This window comes from Gorilla gorilla, chromosome 7 (assembly GCF_029281585.2).
Source record: "Gorilla gorilla gorilla isolate KB3781 chromosome 7, NHGRI_mGorGor1-v2.1_pri, whole genome shotgun sequence".
NCBI classification, from domain to species: Eukaryota; Metazoa; Chordata; class Mammalia; order Primates; family Hominidae; genus Gorilla; species Gorilla gorilla.
Window position 1 is genome coordinate 65911358 of NC_073231.2, and position 21418 is coordinate 65932775.

The following is a 21418-nucleotide window of genomic DNA, read 5'->3' on the forward strand; positions in this document are numbered from 1 at the left end:
TTTTATAAGTCTTGATACCTGGTACTGTAATTCCTCCACTTGGTTTTTCTTCTTCAACATTATTTTAGGTGTATTTGACTGCATTTCCACATAAATTTTATAATTAGATTGCCAATTTCTGTTTAAAAATAGTTTCTGAGATTTTGATTGATATTACATTAAAACTGCAGATCAATTAGACAGCAGTAAAAACTTTATAATACTGAGTCCCTGAACATAGTATATTTCTTTTTCTTTTATTTTCTTTCCTTTTCTTTTCTTTCTTTCTTCCTTTCTTTCTTTCTTTCTTTCTCTCTTTTCTTTTCCTTCCTTCCTTTTCTCTTTCTCTCTCCCTTTCTTTCTTTCTTTCTTTGTTCTCTTCCTTTCTTTCTTTCTTTTTTCTTTCTTTTTCTTTTCTTTCTTTCTCTTCCTTCCTTTCTCTTTCTTTCTCTCTCTCTTTCTTTCTTTCTCTCTTTTTTAAGAGATGAGGTCTTGCTAAGTTGGGCTAGGCTCAAGCAATTCTCCTATCTCAGCTTCCCATGTAGCTATGTTTTAAATTTTTTTCTAATAATATTTTATAATTTTTTATTTAGAGGTCTTGCCTTAGCCACCTCAGTGCCTGTGGTGCAATGGGCCATGGGCCATGGGCCATGGATGGAGTAACCACAATGGCAGAGATGGAGTTTATCTGTGCACGGCTATAAGACATGAGTTCTGTCCCCCAAGGCTGCTCCCGTCACTGCTGCTCGTGGTGCCCAGCCTGGTGGCTCTGGTCCTAGAGTGATCCAGTCCCTGCTGCCAACAGCAGTGACTTCTAGAATGCACACTTCCACTGAGTCTTCCTCTTTACGTCTCTCATTCTCTGCCGTCCTTCACTGCTGCTTCCTGGGATCGCTGCTCTCAATGACGAGCTGCAGGACCTGTCCCTGCTCTGCTTCAAGAGGACTCACACTATCGCCACTTTTCAAGTGAGAAATCCCAGCCCCATGAGGCCTCCTAAATCTCTGAACAGCATCTCAGACTCTCCACTGCTCCACTGCTACTTTCTGACTGGCTTCTTGATTCCAAGCTTCCCCTTACAAATGGTGGAAAGCCATGCTGATACCATGTTCTCCTCTGCACTTTCTTTCTCTCCAGGATCTTGGGCCCTCAAGCCCTAAATGCCTGGGTAGCTCTCTCATACCTTTAAAACCAGTTTAAAAGATGTTTTATCAAATGTTTCTAGTTGTTCTCAGCAGGATGTTCATTTTGTTATAGCTGAGTCTGCCGTATCTGGAAGTAGAATACTGCATTTGTTGGGTTAAGTCCCATCCTGTACTCAACTTCAGAACAATAACATGCACACTAAGAAATGACCACACCTCCCTGAATTCCTCACAGGAATCAACTGAGCATCTCAGAAATTTTCTGTTTGTGTGTGTTTTTGTTAAATAAATTAAAGGAAGGATAGTCGGTAAAAACTGATGAAGACCTGTTTCTATTACCTGTCCACGCTGAAACTTGATTTCATTGTTTTTGGACTGATGAAGTCTTCGTTTTCCTGAATCACCTCTGGTACCGATGAGGTTGATAAATACATTAGACTCTGTTTCTGCACCTGTCATTGTGCCTGTGTATATGCGAATCTCATAAAGCACCACTGAAATGTAAGAAATCTGATATTATCTTTCTCATTTTTATTTATCTCTTTGAATGTAGTTAGATATTCTGCAAGGAAATCAGAATGTTCTTTCATCTAGTTGATGATACTTGGCCCCAACTCTTTTTCTTCTATGTACCCCCTTTCAAACATACTTTCAGCTACTTAATGTTTACCTCATTCATACAGACTCAGCTATTTCCAGAACTACTGTTTCAAAATAATTATTGTCAGCAATTACGTACTTTCAATAACCACTGCACTTTCACAGTTATTATGAGAAGTTGTATTTTTTTAAAAAACAGAAACTCTCCTCTCTCTTAATTAGATGAAAGTGGGCATTTTTCCCCCTAAAGTTTGGCTGTTCTAATCACAGCTGGTCACTCATGCTGCTACTTCTTGGAGATTATTCTAACAATGGAGATTTTTAATAGCCCTCTTGACGGAGAAAAAAAACAAAGATCCTAGAGAGATGCAAATTTAAATATATATTTTTTCAAAAAGTCCAGTAAGGTACCAGCAAATTATAATCCACTATATTTGACCTTAGAATTAAGGCAATTTCTGAGACATTGATAGAAGTAAATAATTAGAAAAGCGATTGTTCTTGCTGATATTACTAGTAAGAATAATATCTGGGATACAATGAGTACTTTTTATTCCAAGATCTTAGAACTCTTTATAAATCATACTTTGTGCAATTGAGCAGTTACATTTATAGAAATTCACATTAACATTTTCCGAAGAACTCAGACATGAAAATCCAACAAGTAAGGAAACAAGGTAAGTGAGAAACATTGGCTGTTTCCATCATGCCTGACCTTTATAAAGACAAATGTGGTATATTGGGAAATGGTATAAGCAGAGAAGATACATCAGTTTCTTTGTGCAGGCTTACATATTCAAAAATACCCCAGAGTGAAACCCAGCTGAGTGTAAGCAGAAAATTAGAACACTTCTCATGAATTTAGGACAACCAAAGAAATCTTTCAAGCAACCTATAAAGAAGAGCTGGTCTGACAACATGTGGAATTGCCTGGACTGAATTACGTGAAAACTTCTCCTAAAATTCTTCATGAAAACAAGTATGATGCTTGTGAAGACCAGCATGATTTGACATCTTCACATAGAGAAACCAGGCTTCTGTTCACTGAGAAATCTTTTAAATTTCAGATGAAGAGTGAACTTGCTTATGATTTTTTTAAAGGGAGACCTTAAAATATTAAAACAGATATAAAGTAAGACAAATAAATGAATAGTTAAAGGTGTTTGAAAGTATACATAAAAAAGCATTTAGAACACAAACTACATATTGACAGCACAAAAGGCAACACTCAGCCCTTCCTCAACCATCACACAGCCCTAATGAAATCATGCAGCTTCCTGCTAACCTGCACATGGCCTCAGATACTTCTCAACACAGTGTCCCCAGAAGCTCCTCCAATTGATTAGGTTAAATACATATGCACCTCAAAAAGTATGCACGCACATGTGCGCATGCACGCACACACACACACACACACACACGTACGTGTACTTGCCATCTAAATAATTCAAAGAAAGAAAATGTACCAGAAATTTAGAACGAGGTGGTTATCATAGTTGAGCACTAACTTTTATTCTCAAACCAAGTCAAAAAGAGTTACGTGGTTTAAATTGGGAGATGAACAATACACAATTCCACCCACCCCACCTGGAGAAACAGACATTTTTGCTGGAATCTGTAACATTGACTTCGTGTTCATTATACTACATAATATGATTCACTAAGCATTTGCTATAGTAGTACAACAAAAGCATGTAAATTCTTTTTTAATGCTCAATTCATAACAATAAATTCTAACTTCAGATTTTTTTCTTGATCTTTAATACAATATGAAATTCTTCTTTATCTAACTTAACCCAAAGGGAGAACTTAAATAATGCTTAGTTAACATGTCGCTTAGACACACCCTAAAATATCAGGTGTTGTAAACAAGTCTGAGTAAGCAAAGGTTGCATCAGCTCCTTTCTTCAGTCCTTCTCCTTGGGCAGGAAAAGTCAAAGCTCAAAGTTGTTGATTTAAAAGCAGGGCCATATGCCCTAGCTAACAAATATTCATTCTATTGTAAAAAAGTACAAGGCTGATAAATTATCTGACCTCAAGGGAAGGATATATAGAAGGAGATGAACTCCTGGGAGAGCTCAATGATAAGTCTAAAATATGTAAGAAGAGAACTTAAAATTAGCTCGAATACTTGAAAAAATACAAGGATAGATTTCAAGATGTCAATGTTTTCCAGAATGGAGATCATTTTACCTGAATATATTCAAAGACAGGTATTACTAATACCTGTCATTCAGGCTACAGATAATCTTCTTAAAGTGCCATTTTTTAGAAGTGGCTATTACTGCATCTATCACTGTCATTTAGCTAAAAGTATTTGAAAAAGTAGATTTGTTGTTGGTTATCCATCTATGTTGGACATTCCTGCCAAATTTTTAAAATTTCTTTTTATCATGGTTGATGTTAAATTTTCCTTTCTGACAATTAGCAATTAACTTCAGGTGCTTATGAAAACCTTATATGACAAAGCCAGAAGCACAGCATAAAATGTTTTTCCTCCTATTTCCCACAATTGTCACCCAATTCAATTGATAGCTACACTATGTATTTTCACTATTTTTTCACTTTTGTTTGCAATGTCGTTATCCTCAACACTCTCATCTTTATTTTTTTTATTATTTATTACCATTTTAACTATTCCCCCATCTGTCAAGGAATGCATAACCCATGTATTATCAAAGCTCAGCATGTTTAATGTCTGATTTCTTTAACTTATTCATTCTTTGGGCTTATAAATGTGCAGACTACATAAACAAGATTTATATGATCTTATTAGTGGCACAAAAATCTTTCAAAATCTTCACCTGCAGGTTTATTTTCAAACATCTTTGTAGGCCCAAATTTTTGCTAAGTGTTTGTTAATGATGATTTATCAGCCTCAACTCCAAGCATTAACAGCTCCATAAATAGTATCCTTAATCCCTGGATTCTTCAGTCTCTGCTTACTGCAGCAAGCACAGAATTTTTTTTAATATGCTTGCTTTTCATGGGGACACATAATTGCTTAGTCATAAGGATATATTTAAAATGTCACATGGTTGGGGAAGGGGGATGATAGGATTTTTCACTAGAAGTTTAGGAGAGGGATGTGCAAAAAATTTGTCCAAGCACAACGACTTAATTTTTTTTTCCAGTCCAATTTTACTGCAATGAATGAACTCAGCTGCTTAGTCTCCTGGTTGGTTGTTGAACCAGTAAAAAACAAAAAACAGAAAATACAATGTACTTCTGGTATTTTTTTTTAATTTATATAAGAATGCACAGGTGAACTGTAGTCTCCTTCAGAGTTCCAGGTGTTGGCATTCCCTAACTTCTGCCTGCTTAATGGACAGCCTTGCCACACCCAAGAATGGTTGACCTGGCTTAGTGTCACTGATCTGAGAGCTTATCAGTCATTATGAAACTTCTCTAAAATATCATCCTAGGCCATGTGCAGTGGCTCACACCCGTAATCCAGGCACTTTGGGAGGCCGAGGTGGATGGATCACTTGAAGTCAGGTGTTCAAGACCAGCCTGGCCAATGTGGAGAAACCCCATCTCTACTAAAAATACAAAAATTCGCAGGGCGTGGTGGCAGGCGCCTGTAATCTCAGCTACTCGGGAGGCTGAGGTGGGAGAATAGCTTGAACCCAGGAGGTGGAGGTTGCAGTGAGCCAAGATCGTGCCACTGCACTCTAGCCTGGGCAACAGAGTGAGACTCCATCTCAAAAAAATAAAAAAAAATAAAAGAAAAATATCATCTTGGGAAAGAACTGTTCTTCATCACTAAACTTTTTTTTATCTCTTTAAATATGTTCATTATAAGTCTTCAAATTTTTAGTTTCTTTGCTATAATACCACTGCATCATGATCTAGTCTCTATTTTCTTTTGACACAGTTGTACTATACAGATGTTACATTATTTTGGCTGTGAGTTCATATTTCTGTGATGATACAGGAGTCTCTGTCCAGCAGTGTGTATGGGAGAAGAGCCTTAAACCAGATAGCATCTGTGTTATCTGCAGCTATATCATTGGGCCCAGTCCACACCAGGCAGGGACAGAGGATGATCAGGACATATCAACAACCAGACACCTGAAGTTTATCTCTCCCTACCGCTCCTACAAGCACTCCACCAGGACCTTGTCTTCAGGCCCCAGGAAGAACAGGATAGGAGGAGGCACTCCTTAGAAGCCAAGGAGCCCACAAGCCTTGGGGCTCAGAGGAGAGTGCAAAAGCAGGTGGAAATTGCCAGAGACTCCTAAGCTCCACCTGCTGCCTCAGCTCCTCACTCAGGCACTTGTGCTGCCCGAGGTGACTGCCAACGATGCCTGCGCCAGATATCTGAGCCCACACATAGGTGGGGCATGGAGAAATGAGAGCAAAACTGCAACAGGAGGGAGAAGGGACAGGAGAGGAGGGAGAGAGAGCGATCACATGTACTTTCATGTTGTGGGAAATTTTTCTAAAATTAAGAGCAGATTAAATCAAAACAAAAGCTATATATATTTTTTACAGGACTAGAGGCCAAAGACACAGAAGTAATAGAAGTGAGAGGAGACCTGCAGGGAAGAGAAGCAGCAGCTGTTTGATTCATTCTGCAATTCTCTACTCAGAGCCCCGCACTGCTCCGGGGACTAGCCCTGAACAGTGCGGGCAACTTAGCTGTCCCCAAAAGTGGACCCCACACACACAGCCCCAGAGCCTGAGCTGGGAAACAGGGACAGTGGTAGCAGGAAAGTGTGAAGAACCATGACAGCTTAATGAATAGCAGCAGGTTGGATAAGACCAAGGGCCTGTGATATCTATCAGCAATCAACCAAGAGAGTAGAGGGGCTCCCAGAGCCTAAAGGTAACTGAGTACAGTTCACCAGTCAGCAGCTACAGCGCCTGCTGCCTATGACCTGGATGGCCTCCTCTCAGAGAGCCAGTGGAAAGATCGCACAATCTAAAATGAACGCAGCCAGAACAAAGCCCTGCTTTCTACCATTCAGAACTGGAATTCCATCTGTCAGAAGATCATTATTATCACCATCATTCTGGCAAACATCAGGATACAATTATGAGATTGTAGCTGAGACTTTTCTTCCCTACATTTTTCTTTTTTGCCCCGAGGGCCCTGGGGCCTCCGGGAGTGAAATTTATTTCTTGGGGGAAGACAGTTCTGAGTAAGGTCTAGAACAAAAAGTCCACTGATTTCTGAAACAGACTGAAAGAATCTTAGAAGAAACATCCCTTGTGAAAGATGTGACTATTCATTGTAAGAGTTTTTGAAAAAATCTCTGTCTTTTTTTAAAAGAGTGCTGGAGAAAAAATTCCCTTTTCTATCTCCCTCCCTCCCCTCTGTCTCCTTCCCTCCTTCCCTGGTGTCTCTGATTTGACCTGAGAGATGCACCAGCAGAGGCTGAGGGTTGGATCTCGGGGGCAGCCCTGAGGAAGCATCCTGTTGACCAAGCAGCCAGGAGGAGTGTGGGAAAGGCAACAGAGTGCCCTCATCAGCTCTTGCCCCTGCTGCTACGAGAAGCATGGAATGGCTGAGATCAGTGTGACAGTCCCAAAGGGACACATTTTTCTAGCCAGGGTGGCACAGAAACCAGAGGCGTGGTGTGATGTGTGCTTCCTTCAGCAGACATTACCAATGAGGGAGGAGGTGACTCCCAAAGACAAACAGAATGAGACACCCCAGGGAAGGCCAAAGAGAACTGAAGGCGGCCCTCGCACCTTCAGGCATGAGGATGATATCCAGGAACTAAGGTATCCATGTGGAGTATTAAGAGGGGCAGAATGAGAAGTATCTTGAATTGGTCAGTTTTAGACCAAAAGAGACTAAATTCAACTCTATACTGGAAGTGTCTGAGTTTATTCAGAGTCAAAATGATTAAGATTTCCACCATCAGTAGCAACAAGGGTGTGGGTTATTTGTTAAGTCAAGTATGTTGAAATATAATTTACATGCAGTAAAATTCACTTTTAAGATATAGTTTGATGAGTGTTACCAAATGCATACCGTCTTGGAACTACTACCACAATCAAGATAGGGAATATTTCCATCATACGCAATACTTTCCTTAGGTAGGGCTGTAGACTTTAATCAGTTGTGGAGAAGGAAAAAGGTTATATTTTGCACCCCTCAAAGTTATCATTATGAAGATTCAAATCCACCATATGATGGTGAAAACAATGCAGATATAGCAGTAACCTGGACCGTGTCTAGAAAGATGGCCTTATACACGACACGTGTCTGTTTCTCAAATGAATGTATAAAGGAATTGAAGCCAATTAATTGTTTATAATATATACTATATTTAGCATAGTTCTGTCTTTAATCTGGATTCCATTGTAACGGTCATCTCATATTCTTCTTGGGCCAAGAAGTTTTTCTTTCCCTTGGTGGCCCATTTCTGATTACACAAGGTAAAGTGAAAACTGCAGACATGTGGCAATGAGGGCAGCCCTTTGCAAAGCTGGCTGGAATGGAGTAGCTTCACTATTTAGAGACCAGAAGTTTATCTGTTGAATGGAATTGAGTCTTCCCCTATCAGACTTCTATATGTGTCTATAAATGCATAGAACATTAGGACCAGTAGATGTTTCAGGAGGAAGGGCCACTTCTAACCTAGTCTAAGATGTTGCGATTGAACATGAGCAAAGAAGTACTGAGGACCACAGAATTTTGGCCCCAGAAGCAAAGGAGCAGGCGGCTGCCTCACCCACAGTCAGCCATCTGTCAGTAATAGGAAGTGATAATAAATTAGTTGAGCCAGGCAATTTTCCTCCTAGATTTAAGCAGCTATTGCCAGAGAAATGCCCTAAAAGGAAGCAATCTCCTCAATTTAGGATGATTTTGAATAAAGCATGAAGGAATATTTGGTAATTGTGTTATTAAGGTCACTTAAAGTTATCAGTGCTGTATCAGGCAATGGCTGTGTCTGCAGGACTCTCTGTAGCCCGAGCTGCCACTTCTGAGGGCACTGCTGCAGAAGTCCACTCATCCGTGCACGGGGCGTCTTGGTTTCCCTGCTCCTAACTCCCATGTTCCTAGGGGCAGGGCTCATGTTTTTTCAGGTTAGAATCCCCAGCTCCTAGCACACATAAATATCTGCTGAATAAAGAAGTGCTCTTTCATCCATCCATCGATGAGTCTTGTGCACCATACTCTGCTAGTCACCAGAGAACCACTGATCAGGTATGAATCATCTAAAGAAGGCAGTGGCTGCTCCTCACCCAGAGCTGCACCCTTTCCAGGCCACCTTCCAGGCACTCTGCAACCCCAGCCCCAAAGTGCTCCTCCCCGATAGTCATTGGAACTTGTCTCCTCCTTCCTAACTTTCTTCTTGTTCCCCAGTTCACCCCAGGGGCCACCCAGCTTCTGGCCCTTTGGCCACATCTCCCAGACCCAGGTCCATATGTGTTAGTGGAGTGGACAATAGAATTTCGCTTCCCAGACTCTGACCGTCCCTAAGGAGTGCCATCCACCAGCCTGTGGAGTGACTGAAGAGGGGTGAGGTGGGGACCTAGCATGGTGAGCCCTTCGTGCCAGACAGTGGGCTAGAGGAGCTCCCCCTAAGAGAGCTCATTTAGAATGCCTCCTCATCTCCTTTACACAGAGTGACCCAGTGGCGCCATTCATTCTCCTTCCATCCAAACTATCCAAGATTTCTCAATCTGCTCAATCTGCTCGGGAAATATTCTCCATTTAACAAATCAACAATAGGATCACATAAGAATATCATTTTTCCAGCTGTATCCCTAATGTTGCAGACTCCTGTTCTCCTAACAAGATGTATAGTTCATATTTTATTGGGAAAAGATCTATGGGACTTTACCTAGAGAGATGTGCCCTTGTGCAAACATGTATGCAAGCATGTCTACACATGCACACACATATGCACACACAGAGGCAAGCATGTCTACACACGCACACACATACATACGCACACACAGAGGCAAGCAAGTCTACACACGCACACACATACGCACACACAGAGACAAGCATGTCTACACACATACACACAGAGGACTCCACAACCTTTATTAGGGGCAAACAGCATTACACCCCAGTGAAATCCATGAGACCTTACATCTTAATTAGGACCCTAACCAGAAGATTCTCCACTCAGGTCCTTCTATAGGTTGGTGCAAAAGTAACTGCGTTTTTGCCATTAAAAGTAAATAAATTGAGGAGCAGAATAAATAAATTGAAGCTACATAAATAAATAAATTGAGCTAAATATTTATCTAGGTCCTCAATTTAGAGAAGGTGGTATGAAGGGTTCTTTGGGCCACCCGGGCTTCCAACTCTGTCCAGCTGGTAAATCATCCTGGGGCCATGCTCTCTCAGGACACTTTCTTTCATCTTGGGAAAAAGTTCTGAGCAAGTTTCAGGTACTACCTACCTTGGTGGACATAACCAAATAACCATAAAGTTCAAGGAGAAGGCTAAAAGGCCATGAGCTTCTCATTGATGCCCTCAGCCTTATCACAGAGCACACAATATTGTTAGTCAACATGGGTATTTTTTGTGGAACCTTTCCTAATCAGAAAAAAAGAGTGTAATTGTGTTTTGGGGAGTTCCCTAGTCCCTTAGTCTTAGCCATAAGGCTCTAAAGCGCCTAGGTAACACTAATGACTGCCCCAGGGACTCCTCACGTGCCCCCTCTCCCAACAGTGGGCCTGCTTCCCTCTGCACCTGAGCCCTGCGATGCTGTGCAGGGATGGCTACCAGCCCCTGCAGGACTGGAGCAAGGGTGGGAACAAGGGCCCTGGAGCTCTGCAGGCAGAGCGACCAAACTTCCCTAAGATAAACCCCTAGGCTGAAGCTTCCCTTTGACTTAATTAATGAACCGTTTTAGTGCTTTCTCTCAGGTCACCAAGAATTAAGCTCTCAGAGCACTCATTGTGGTGAGATCGCGTTGATATGGCCCAAAAAAATCAGATCTCAAGAACAGATGGTAAATGAGATTCAGCGTTAAACATGTGCAGACAGTTCAATTCCAGTCTGCACTGAAGGTTTGGGATCCAAGACCATATACGGCGGCGGTTTGGGGCTGCATCATCCTCTGCCTCTTGGTTGAACGTACATATCTGATTGCTGAAAAAGAAATACCTCTGGGCCGGGCACCATGGCTCACACCTGTAATCCCAGCCCTTTGGGAGGTCGAAGTGGGTGGATCACCTGAGGTCAGGAGTTTGAGACCAGCCTGGCCAACATGGCAAAACCCTGTCTCTACTAAAAATACATAAATAAATAAATACACACATACATACATAAATACATAAAAATACAAAAACTAGCTGGGCGTGCTGGTGCACGCCTGTAGTCCCAGCTACTCAGGAGGTTGAGGCAGGAGAATCCCTTGAACCCAGAGAGTGGAGCTGAAATTGCACCACAGCACTCCAGCCTGTGCAAGACTCTGTCTCACACACACAAAAAAGAAGTATGTCTGAGCCGTAGAGAGAAAAGGGATGCCACAGTTGGGAGGGGAGTGGAGTTTCTTGCAGTTTTACAGAAGGTTGCCAGGAAAGCAGCACTGGAAACGTCCCTTGGATCAGAGACCTGAGCACAGATGAAGAGCTGGCCATGCAGAGGCCTGGGCAAGGCATGTGGTAGAAGACGGGACAGAAAGGGCAGGGGCCTGAGGGCTCTGGGGATGCAAGCCAGAGCCACGAGGGAGATAGAGGCTGGAGTTGGGGGCAGCGGGTGGTGGCGGGACACAAGTAGGTCCTTGTAGGACATTGTGATGACTTTGGCTGTTACTCTTAGTAAGTTAGAAAATCTTTGGAGGGTTGTAAGCAAAGGAATGACATAATCTGATTGACATTTTAAGAGGGTCACTCTGTCAGTGGGGTTGAGAACAGCCTATACTAATCCCAAAGTGCTCTTTGTGATACCAGTGTTCCCATGATAGCAGCTAAATGATGCGAAGGAAGGAGGGGAAGGAACGAATTTAGTGTAGTGAGTGCCTCCTCTGTGATTGGCACCTATCGCGCTGCTCTGCCGTGCTCCTGGTGGAAACCCCACATGAGTCCCATGGCCTGGGTTTGCCTAGAAAGGTCTCCACTGACACTGCTGTCCTGAAATAATGATTCAGAGCCCTTCTTTGCTCTCAAAAAAAGTCCTGGTTTAGATGGTGGATTAAATGGTAATCATTCTGGCAATAGATGTTGTATTTCCCATTTCACAAAGAAAGTAACAGAAACTCAGAAAACCTGGCCACTTGCCCCAATTCACAGAGCCAGTGATGAAGACCTAGATTTGAGGCCAGATGCTCTCTATATGAGCTATAGTCCTCTCATGGATGAAAAGGTCTGAATCATTCTGAAGCCCATGTTTTCCCCTCATAAAGCATTAAAGAAAGCTTGTCCTTTTTTTTAATTTAGCTCAGTTGTTATCTAAAACTTGCTATAAGTTGTCAGCAGGCATTTCAGCTTATTTTCTCATGACTTCAAGTTTCATAAATGCAAATATTTTGAAGTAGGCATATTTCAAATATGATGGTACTTTAATACATTCTCAGATGGTTATTTCTTGATTTGAAGTAAAGCCCTTCTGACCACTTGCCAAAGTCTGGCATCAAACATCTCTTCACCCATAGATGTGGCCTCGAACCTCACCTTCTTTTATCATCCATCTCTCCTGGAGACAGCCTGGAGCCAGAATGTGTGGCAAGGCCGCCTCGAGCTGAGTCAGCATTCTTATCAGCCCTAAGCATCACTGCCAGGCCATTAACTAAAGACTCTTAAGGACAACAAGCCAAGGGCAATCGGCATCTCCTCCGGGCTGCTCCCAACCAACACCGTGGATGGTGAATAAATCAGAGAAAGGCATGAAACAAGCTGCATTTGGCAGTGCTGGCCTCTGAGAGGAGATCACTATAATCCCACCAGCAATCTAGCTCAGCCCCCAAAGAATGATGACTTACAGACTAGTAGTCTCAAAACACTTTTCTTTTGAAAACATTCCAGCAATCCTTTGAAAATAAGAGACAATGTCACAAAATTAATCGGCTCAGAGTGTAAGTGCCAACTGCCTGGAAAACCACTCTTTTTGTGCCACTAAATTAAAAAGTACCCAACCCTCAAGTGCATCCCTAGGACTTTACCAGCCTGGCAACTCCAAGATAAGTATAATAGCTTCATAATTTAAAAGTTTCTCCTCATCACTCCTTGTGTTTTTCCCATGGTCAGCTAGAGAATGCTCTGACAGAGAGACAGACAATCCCAAAATATTGAAGGTCAACATTTCCTTCCTTCTCTTCTCAAAGCCAAATCAAGGAAGTATCAGTTCATTGGTCTGAAACCACTGTGGGCTTTCCTTGATGTCATGGGAATAATAAATGAGCCTCTGGATGGCACCAAGATGATTTTCCAAAAGATGGTACTCAGCATGCCCAGACCACTCCTTACCCACCCATGAGTTTTGGTCTCTGTTTAATTCCTGAATATTGGGGTGTTATTTTTTTCATTTTCTTATTTTAATGGTTTCCCCCTAAATGTGCAAATATTTAATCTGGGAAAGGGGCAACTGGATTGATATTTCAGAGCCTGAAAAAAATGAGAAAACTTGGTCAGATTAGCTGTAAGTATCATTATTACATTATATTCTTCTGCTGGAGAAAATACCTTAAGAAACAGTTAGTGTGCTTCGGCTAAGAAATTACCCCCTTTAAATGGGAAATGCTAATGGATAAAGTTTCATTAGCTAGTTTGGAGAAAGGATGAACAGAAAGATGCAGGGAAGACATGCTGAGCCTTTATTGCTGCTCAAGTTAAATGGACCCAAAATCAATAGCTCATTTAGGATACAATGAAGTTTCTCTTGGACTTCAAATTAAAAAAAAAAAAAAAACTCACACAACTGCCTTCCACATTTTTTTTTTTTTTTTGCATGTAACAAATGTGCTCCGATAGAGGTAACTGAAAGAAATACAAGAGTTGTCTAACAGACTTTAAAGTTCGCTTTAAAATAATGCAGCCTTGGGCAGATCACCTGAGGTCAGGAGTTCGAGACCAGCCTGGCCTACATGGTGAAACCCTATCTCTACTAAAAATGCAAAAATTAGCCAGGTGAGGTGGCTCACACCTGTAATCCCAGCTACTCAGGAGGCTGGGGAAGGAGAATCGCTTGAACCTGGGAGGCAGACGTTGCAGTGAGCCGAGATCATGCCACTGCACTCCAGCCTGGGCAACAGAGAGAGACTCCATCTCAATAATAATAATAATAATGCAGCCATTAAAAAAATAACAAATTAAGGAATATCTAATATAGCGCACCATCAGAGTTCTTCTGTTTCTTATCAGTACCATGGATTTCAACATTTTTTAAACATCATTTTTCAAAACTAGAATGAATTATTGACATGTTAGCAATGAGGTAAATAGAATAGATAGGTCTTGAGACAGGCAGGGTAGAAACCAGAATTCTAAATTTTTTAGGACCCCTTCATTTTTCCCACTTCATCATCTTCTGGGCATCCCTGGATACCACTGCCACCTTCACATGACTGCAGAACAGCTACAAAGAACCATTAGAATCAGGAGCTTTATGATGTGTTAAATGAAATCTTATATGAGAGAATGTTTTTGCAAACTGTCAAAATATATACAAATATAAAGCATTAGTATTATTCTACATTTCTCATTTCATTAAGCAGGACTTACCCCAAATCTTTCTTGCTGTGTCTGAATTAATCAACTAGTATCTGGGGGCATGTACCCATGTGTTCTGTGCCATTCTAAGAGAGATTGAGAGTATGTGGGATGGAGTACCAGCTGGGATATAAGGCTAATCAAGGAGACGCTGGTGGAGAGAAGCCCAGCTCCTCTGGTAATTGTAGAGGAAATCAGCAGGAGGTGAAGGGCAGGGACAGGGAGGGTTCAAAGAATCACTGAAATGCTGAGCAAAGACTTCCAGGGGCTACTGAAAAGAAGGAACTGATGAGAGGCCAGAAGAGGCGGAGTCATTAGACTGAAGTGGTAACTATGGCCATGAAGACAGAACGACTTCTAAAGAACAGGACCCCTATCCGAATCATCTGGATTTCCTCTGGTGCTCATTACTCCTGGCTCACACCAGCCACCTGAGACCTGTTTGTAGGCATGTGTTTACCCTTATCTGTGTGGAATGGTTGAATGAGTGGGTATTAAAGATGATGGGATGGTAAACACCTAACGGAGTGCTGGGGCTCTAGGCAGGAAAGAAGACAGGACTGAAGATGAAAATGTGTCATTCTTTTGTGTAGAATTAACAATAGAAGTTAGAGAGAGGCTCAAAGGGGAGTAAAGAATCAAGCATTTAAACCCACTTGTTCAAGGCAAAATGACCAAGTAGGGCCAGTAATATAAAGAGAAAAACTTGGATGAAACAGTCAAAGAACTAGGCTGGTACCACGTGATGAAGGTCAAGGTTGGAGAAATATTTAATAATGATGATGGTGGTAACGGCTAGTATTTCTTGTGGAATTATTGTATGCTAAGAACACTGCTGTATACTCTAAGTACATCATCTTAAATATTACAAATGCATCATCTCATGTACTGAAAACAATCCTGTGACATAAGCGCTATTCATCACCATTTTACAGACAAGGCATTGTTGGCTAAGGGAGGCTAAGTAGCTTGTGTGACACAGCTAATCACATCACCAAGCCAAGACTTGGTTCCAGAGCCTCTAAGAACCTCTGCCTCTTCAAATGAGAGATCATGAGTATTAGTATCAAATACAACAGAGAGGTTCAGGACACTAAGAATACACACACACACTCATACACACAGACTTTTTCACATATGCATGCAGGAATATGCACACACACGTATACACATACACATAGTGTCACATGCATGCACACACTCATACACATATACACACATGCATACATTCAGTCACACACATACATATATAAGCATTCATGCACATACATTGAAACACTCACATGCATACATTCTGTCACGCACATACATATATAAGCATTCATGCATATACACTCAAACACTCGCATACACACAAACACATACATGCACACATATACACACACATATACACAGTCATTTCATTCCGAACAAAGAGGCTATCAGTATCCATTGAGAAATAAGGTTTGCTCTCCAGTGGTGGAAGCAAAAAGAAGGTAGTTATTAGAGATACCGGGAATGGACAGAGAGAAAATTAAGACATTGGGTGAGTTCGCTTTCAAGCAAAAAAGAAAAAATACTCAGTAAAAGAATTCAGGTGCTACAAAGTTCATGATTGCTGACATTTGTTAACATAATTAGCTAAGAAGAAAGTCACATCTAAATGGGTAACAAAGCAGATTACAGAAAGATGAGCTGAACACACACATCTATTCTTGGATATACATTGTCACCTTTGGACAGACATACTGTTGTTAATCCTAATGTTCTAAATCAGGGATGGGAAGACAACTTGCGGCCCGTGGGCCAAATCTGCCAGCCACTTATTTTTGTACAGTCCAGGAGCTAGAATGCTTTTGATTTTTCTTAATGATTAAAAAAATCAAAACCAGAATACTATTTCTTAACAAATAAACATTATATGAGACTCCAATTTCAGAGTCTACACATAAAGTTTTATTGGCACACAGCCACATCATTGTTTCCATATTATCTATATCTGCCACCTCACTACACTGGCAGAGTTGAGCAGTTTTGGCAGAGACTTTATAGCCCACGAAGTGTGAGATATTTACTGTCTGGTCCTTTACAGAAAAAGGTGCCAGCCCCTATTCTAAATCATCTCAATTATTTTAATTTTCAGTACACATCACAAAGGAAATGAAATTATATACCTGGCAAAGGTGCTTTCTTTGTTCCCATGATGGGTATTTCCTTCCATAGGTCTCCATCATTTTCATTCTCAGCTATCCAGGAATCAACAGGTAAACAAAATAGCTCATATGTGGCTATATTTTCAAGTCTAACTTCTTCCAGATACCACCTGGGATTCTTTCCAGTGTTGTCATGTCCAATACGTATTTTATAGATTTCACCAATATCTTTGAGATTAATCTGCAACACAAAGGATAAAAGGGAACTAAAACTCCCTACATCTCCAATTTCCAAATTCATATTCCATTTTGAACTCACTACTTACTTTTTTATCATAAATACTCCTTACTAATTTCCCTTAGAACCAGTTACTTCTAACACCATGAAATGCTGTTCTATATGGTGAAGCATGTATCCACTGACCATGGAAAAACCAATAAATTAAATCCAGCTAGTTTTCATTACATCCTTTCTTTTAGCAACTCACCATTACTATCTTGCAATATGCATATTTTATTGTAATTATTATCGCACACCATTCAGTGGTTAGACCTGAAGAATAAGACAATCCTATGCTCTGGTGTTATTAAGATTGAATTTTCCCATTACAGTGAGATCCTGAGGAAGAAACCATATGTACACCTAGATTTAAACTAGGGTTCACGCTGTGATTCTACAAAAGTGTTGGTAACATGATTGTATTCCTTTGCACCCCCCAGAACACATAATTATTCAGTATGACAAATATTCTAAGGTATTATTTATTATCCAGAATAAGCAATATTTTTCTTTTGAAAATTCCTACAGGGGTCATATGAAAAAAAATTGATCAATTATGTACTGCATTAGTTTTCTATTTCTGTTGTAACAAATTACCACAGACTGAATTACTTAAAATAAGACCCATTTATTGTCTTCCAATTCCATGAGTCAGAAGTCCAGGCACCATGTGGCTCAGCTGAGCCTCTACTTAAGACCACACAGTCTGAGATCAAGGCACTGGGTGGGCTGGGCTCCTCTTTGGAGGCTCTGGGGAAGCTTCTGCTTCCAAGCTTATTCACGCTGTTAGCAGGATCCTGTTCCTTGAGGCTGCAGGATTGAGTTCCCTGTTTCCTTGACATGTGGCCCTCTGAATCTCCAAGTTACCAAGGGCACATCAAACCCTTCTTATGTTTGGAATTTCTGCTACCATTGGGAGAAAAATGTTTGCTTTTAGAGGCATGTATAACTTAGAGTAGGCCCACCTGTATAAACCAGATTAATCTTCCTATTTTAAGGTCAGCTAATTAGTAACCTTAATTACGTTCTGCAAAATCTATTTGCCGTGGAACATAACATAGTCATAAGATTAACACCAGGGCCAAAAATCATGAGGTCAAAATTCTGACTGCCACATACTGTAATTAGAAACCATTTAATCTGCCTTCTGATATTTCATCTGCCCTAATCCCCACAATGACCTGCAACATCTTTTCTCCCTTTGGTATTACCATAAATGGTCTCATCATCACAGAAATTACACCCGTTATCCAGACCTGCTACCTTTTTCTACTAAAATATTTTTCTTGATAATATAACCTTGGGTTGTCATATTGGTGATCATTGTTCTGAATAAATTCTGTCCTGTAGCCAAAATGCTCTCTAGTCTGGGTGCACAGAGACAGAATTCATCACAGTCAAGCTAAATAGTTGGTCTCCCTCCTATTATTTCTAGAACAATGTGATTACAGGAATTCTATCATGTAGAAAAAATATTAACATTGGTGCTTAGTTCAGATAAGTACAGGACTCCTAAAATCCCCCTCAAAGTTGCTGATAGAAGGAAATGTGATAGAAATCGGTAGCCAAGCTCCAAAATGCACCCTAAGGCAAAATAACATGGTCTCTTCATAGAAATATGGAACCTCAGGTTTTGATATCAGACAGACCTGAGTCTGAAAGTTAGTTGCTTGTATCCTGACTGGCTGTGTGAACTGCAGCAAGTTTTTCAACCTCTCTAAGCTTCAGTGCCCCCATCCGAATACTACAATAGTACCAATCTTACAAAGTATGATAGAAGTCAATAAATATAGCAGCTATTTTTTTATGAGTCAGAATTTTGTATTAATAACAAAAAGAGTGGTCTAAATATATCTAATCTAAAGACAGGACAGAAAATGAGTCCAAGCACTCACAGAAGGAAATTAAAACTAAGTTTGGCCATCATAAGTGAAATTAAAATTGATAAACCCTCTGTCTAATTCTGTTGGTAATTCACAAATACACTTGTAAATAATAACTGAATAGTGTCATGGCATAGAAACTAAATTACCCATAGATTGTGCATGCCTGGGTTAGCCAAGTAGAACCAGAACCAAAATGACTGTACTACATACAGCATGGCTAGTGCTATAGACTGCTTCCAAATTGCTTCTAATGTATTAGTCAAATTAGTTTGGAACTATTAGTTCTGGTTTAATAAATCAACCTGAGTCACTTCAGTTTTAATGAAATAAAAATGTAATATGCCTAGAAATTTTTCTTGCATATAACTGTTTTTGGTTTTCTACATTTAACTTCCTACATTTGAAAACACACAAAAAAGGACAGTGACTCCAAAATGTAGGATTTTTCTAACCAGGATACCCTAAACCCACATGAAACTGTAGTATTTTTTCAATAAATGGTAAATAAGTTATTTTTAAAACTTAAGTTCTAGGAGCAAATTTCATGTTGTGCAAAGTCTGTATCCTCTGTTTAAGACACTTTCATATGTTGGAGAAATACATTGGAACACCAATTAGCTTTGTGATCACTGAATTCAATCTGGGACATTTTATCTTAACTCAGCATCTCAAGTCATCTAGGACAGTTCATTTTACATATTGATTGCCCTTCAAGGAAATACTATAGCTTTCAACTCAGGGCAGGAACGTAGAAGTATAAACTAGAAACTTGAGTTCTAGCAAGTTAGAAACACTAAAAATTATTAGGGTAAATTTTAAAAGGAAGCGACACCACAGAAAAAAAAAAGACTCCCAAAGCATAGACAATTTGTTATATTATACAACATGAAAAATATGATACTCTTCTCCTCTACACATCCTGGGTAAAAATTTCTTATTAAAGAACTGGAAAATAAAACTTTCCTGGCTTAATGAGTAAATGATACTTAGATTTTTTTTAAAGGCTACAAGGGCTTTATGGCCTAGAGTATTCAGGTTTCCTTCTGAAACTAAACAGGGGTCCTTGGTTTAAAAAATGCTTTATTCTTTAGTCTTGGTGTCATTCACAAAGCTGAATTCAAAAGCCCTTTCCTCAAAAATCTTAAAAGGCTTCAAGAATCTAAGTGATCTCAGATTCTAGTGGGTTTTTCCCTGCACAGAATATCATATTCTCCCACTCCCGAACCCCTGACTCTGACCTTGACTTTCAGAGGGAGCAGATTTCTCACGCATTTGATTATCCAGAGTTATGATGCCCCTGAAGATTTAGGAGCTACTAGCTCTAAATAATTCTGGGTACCTTAAATACCCTTGTCTTACTTTCTTGAGAAAATTTAAACTTAAGTCTTAAGTTTCAGTCTTACGTCTTTAGTCTTAAGTCCTTTGTTCATTTTTAGCATTCCCCACTAGACCCTTAACTCCTTGAGGATCTGAGCTCTGTCTTTCTTTTCTTTATCCTTAGTATTTACACAAAATTTGGCAGAGAATAGACTGCTTTAAACATATGTTAAATAAATCATATAGCTGTTGATGTTTTTTCATTTCATGTGTTTCCTTCGTTCTCTTTGGCTTCTATCAAAATTTTGGTGAGCATAAAAATCTGATAATAATTTGCAAAGTTTTGATGATGTGTTATAACAGTCTCCTTATAAGTATCTGATCCTCAGTAACTGGGAAAATGTTCTTATTAACACTTTGATGCTTGTGTGTGTGTTTTTTTAATTTAACAATAACAGTTTGTAATCCAATTAGTTGCTATTTAAATGAATGAACAATATGGCTTATATTTCGTTACGAAGTCTATATTTTCAACAGTGAATGATTTCTATTGGAAAACAAAGTCCTGATATGTTTACGAAGGAGTTGCGTGATTAAGGTTAAAGCCAAGGTCTCCTAATATGGATCTTTAACTTTTTCTAACATAGCAGTCATATTTCTCCTGGATTTTGAAGTAAATCTTGATACATCTTGGCAAAATATAAATGGATTGTAATCAATTCTTTATGTAGTTTCCACTTTTATTCTAGAAGGGTAACTTATTTTGACCTAACTCTCTAGCAACAACAATAATAAATTCTGCCTGAGGGTGCTGTAAAACAAACAAAGCAGGCAGCGAAGCCAGGGATTTGACCTTAAATGAGGGAGAAAAGACCTTACCCTTGAAAATAGCCAATATCTATATTTGTATAGCTTTTTGCCTGAGGGCATTTCCAATTCTATGAGAAACAACAAGGCTAAAATTCAAGCAGAAACACACAGTCTAATCTTCTGAAGAATGGGCAGAATGAACTTGGAACTAATTTGGAACTACCAGAGAAGCTGGAAATTAAGAGGGGAGATCCCAGAAAGGAGGGAACAAAAGTAGGTGATACAAATCTGCATGTAAATGCCAGTCAAATCCTAGACCAATGACTACACTATTCACATGCAGGTATGACTGCAAGGAGCTCAGAGAGAAAACAAGTCAGAAGGCTAAAATAACTGAGTGGCAATTCTAGCTGTTACTTACCACAAGTGACTTTAGAAAAAGACTTTAAAGTTTGAGTTACACCAAGTTATAAAAGCATGATAAATTCCCAAGGCTTTCCATCAAATCCCTAGAAGTACCATGCATTAGAAATGACAATTACATCTCTTTACTAAAAAGATTCTCTCAAGACTAAGGATAAAGCTGAAATAGCCCTGTCTTAACAAAGCATAAAAACAAACCCCTACATTCGAGGTGATCCA

At 39.9% G+C, this 21418-nt stretch overlaps 1 protein-coding gene across 1 annotated transcript in view; it reads right to left on the reverse strand.

Annotated features, from left to right (window-relative positions):
- The window catches only part of RP1 (RP1 axonemal microtubule associated), a 274928-nt gene that overhangs the window by 15722 nt on the left and 237788 nt on the right, over positions 1-21418 (reverse strand). Inside the window, exons 25-26 of the mRNA XM_055348747.2 lie at positions 16505-16724; positions 1464-1618 (exon numbers count right to left, since the gene is read on the reverse strand). Of these exons, the coding sequence (XP_055204722.2) occupies positions 1464-1618; positions 16505-16724 (375 nt within the window). The remainder of the gene's footprint in view (positions 1-1463; positions 1619-16504; positions 16725-21418) is intronic.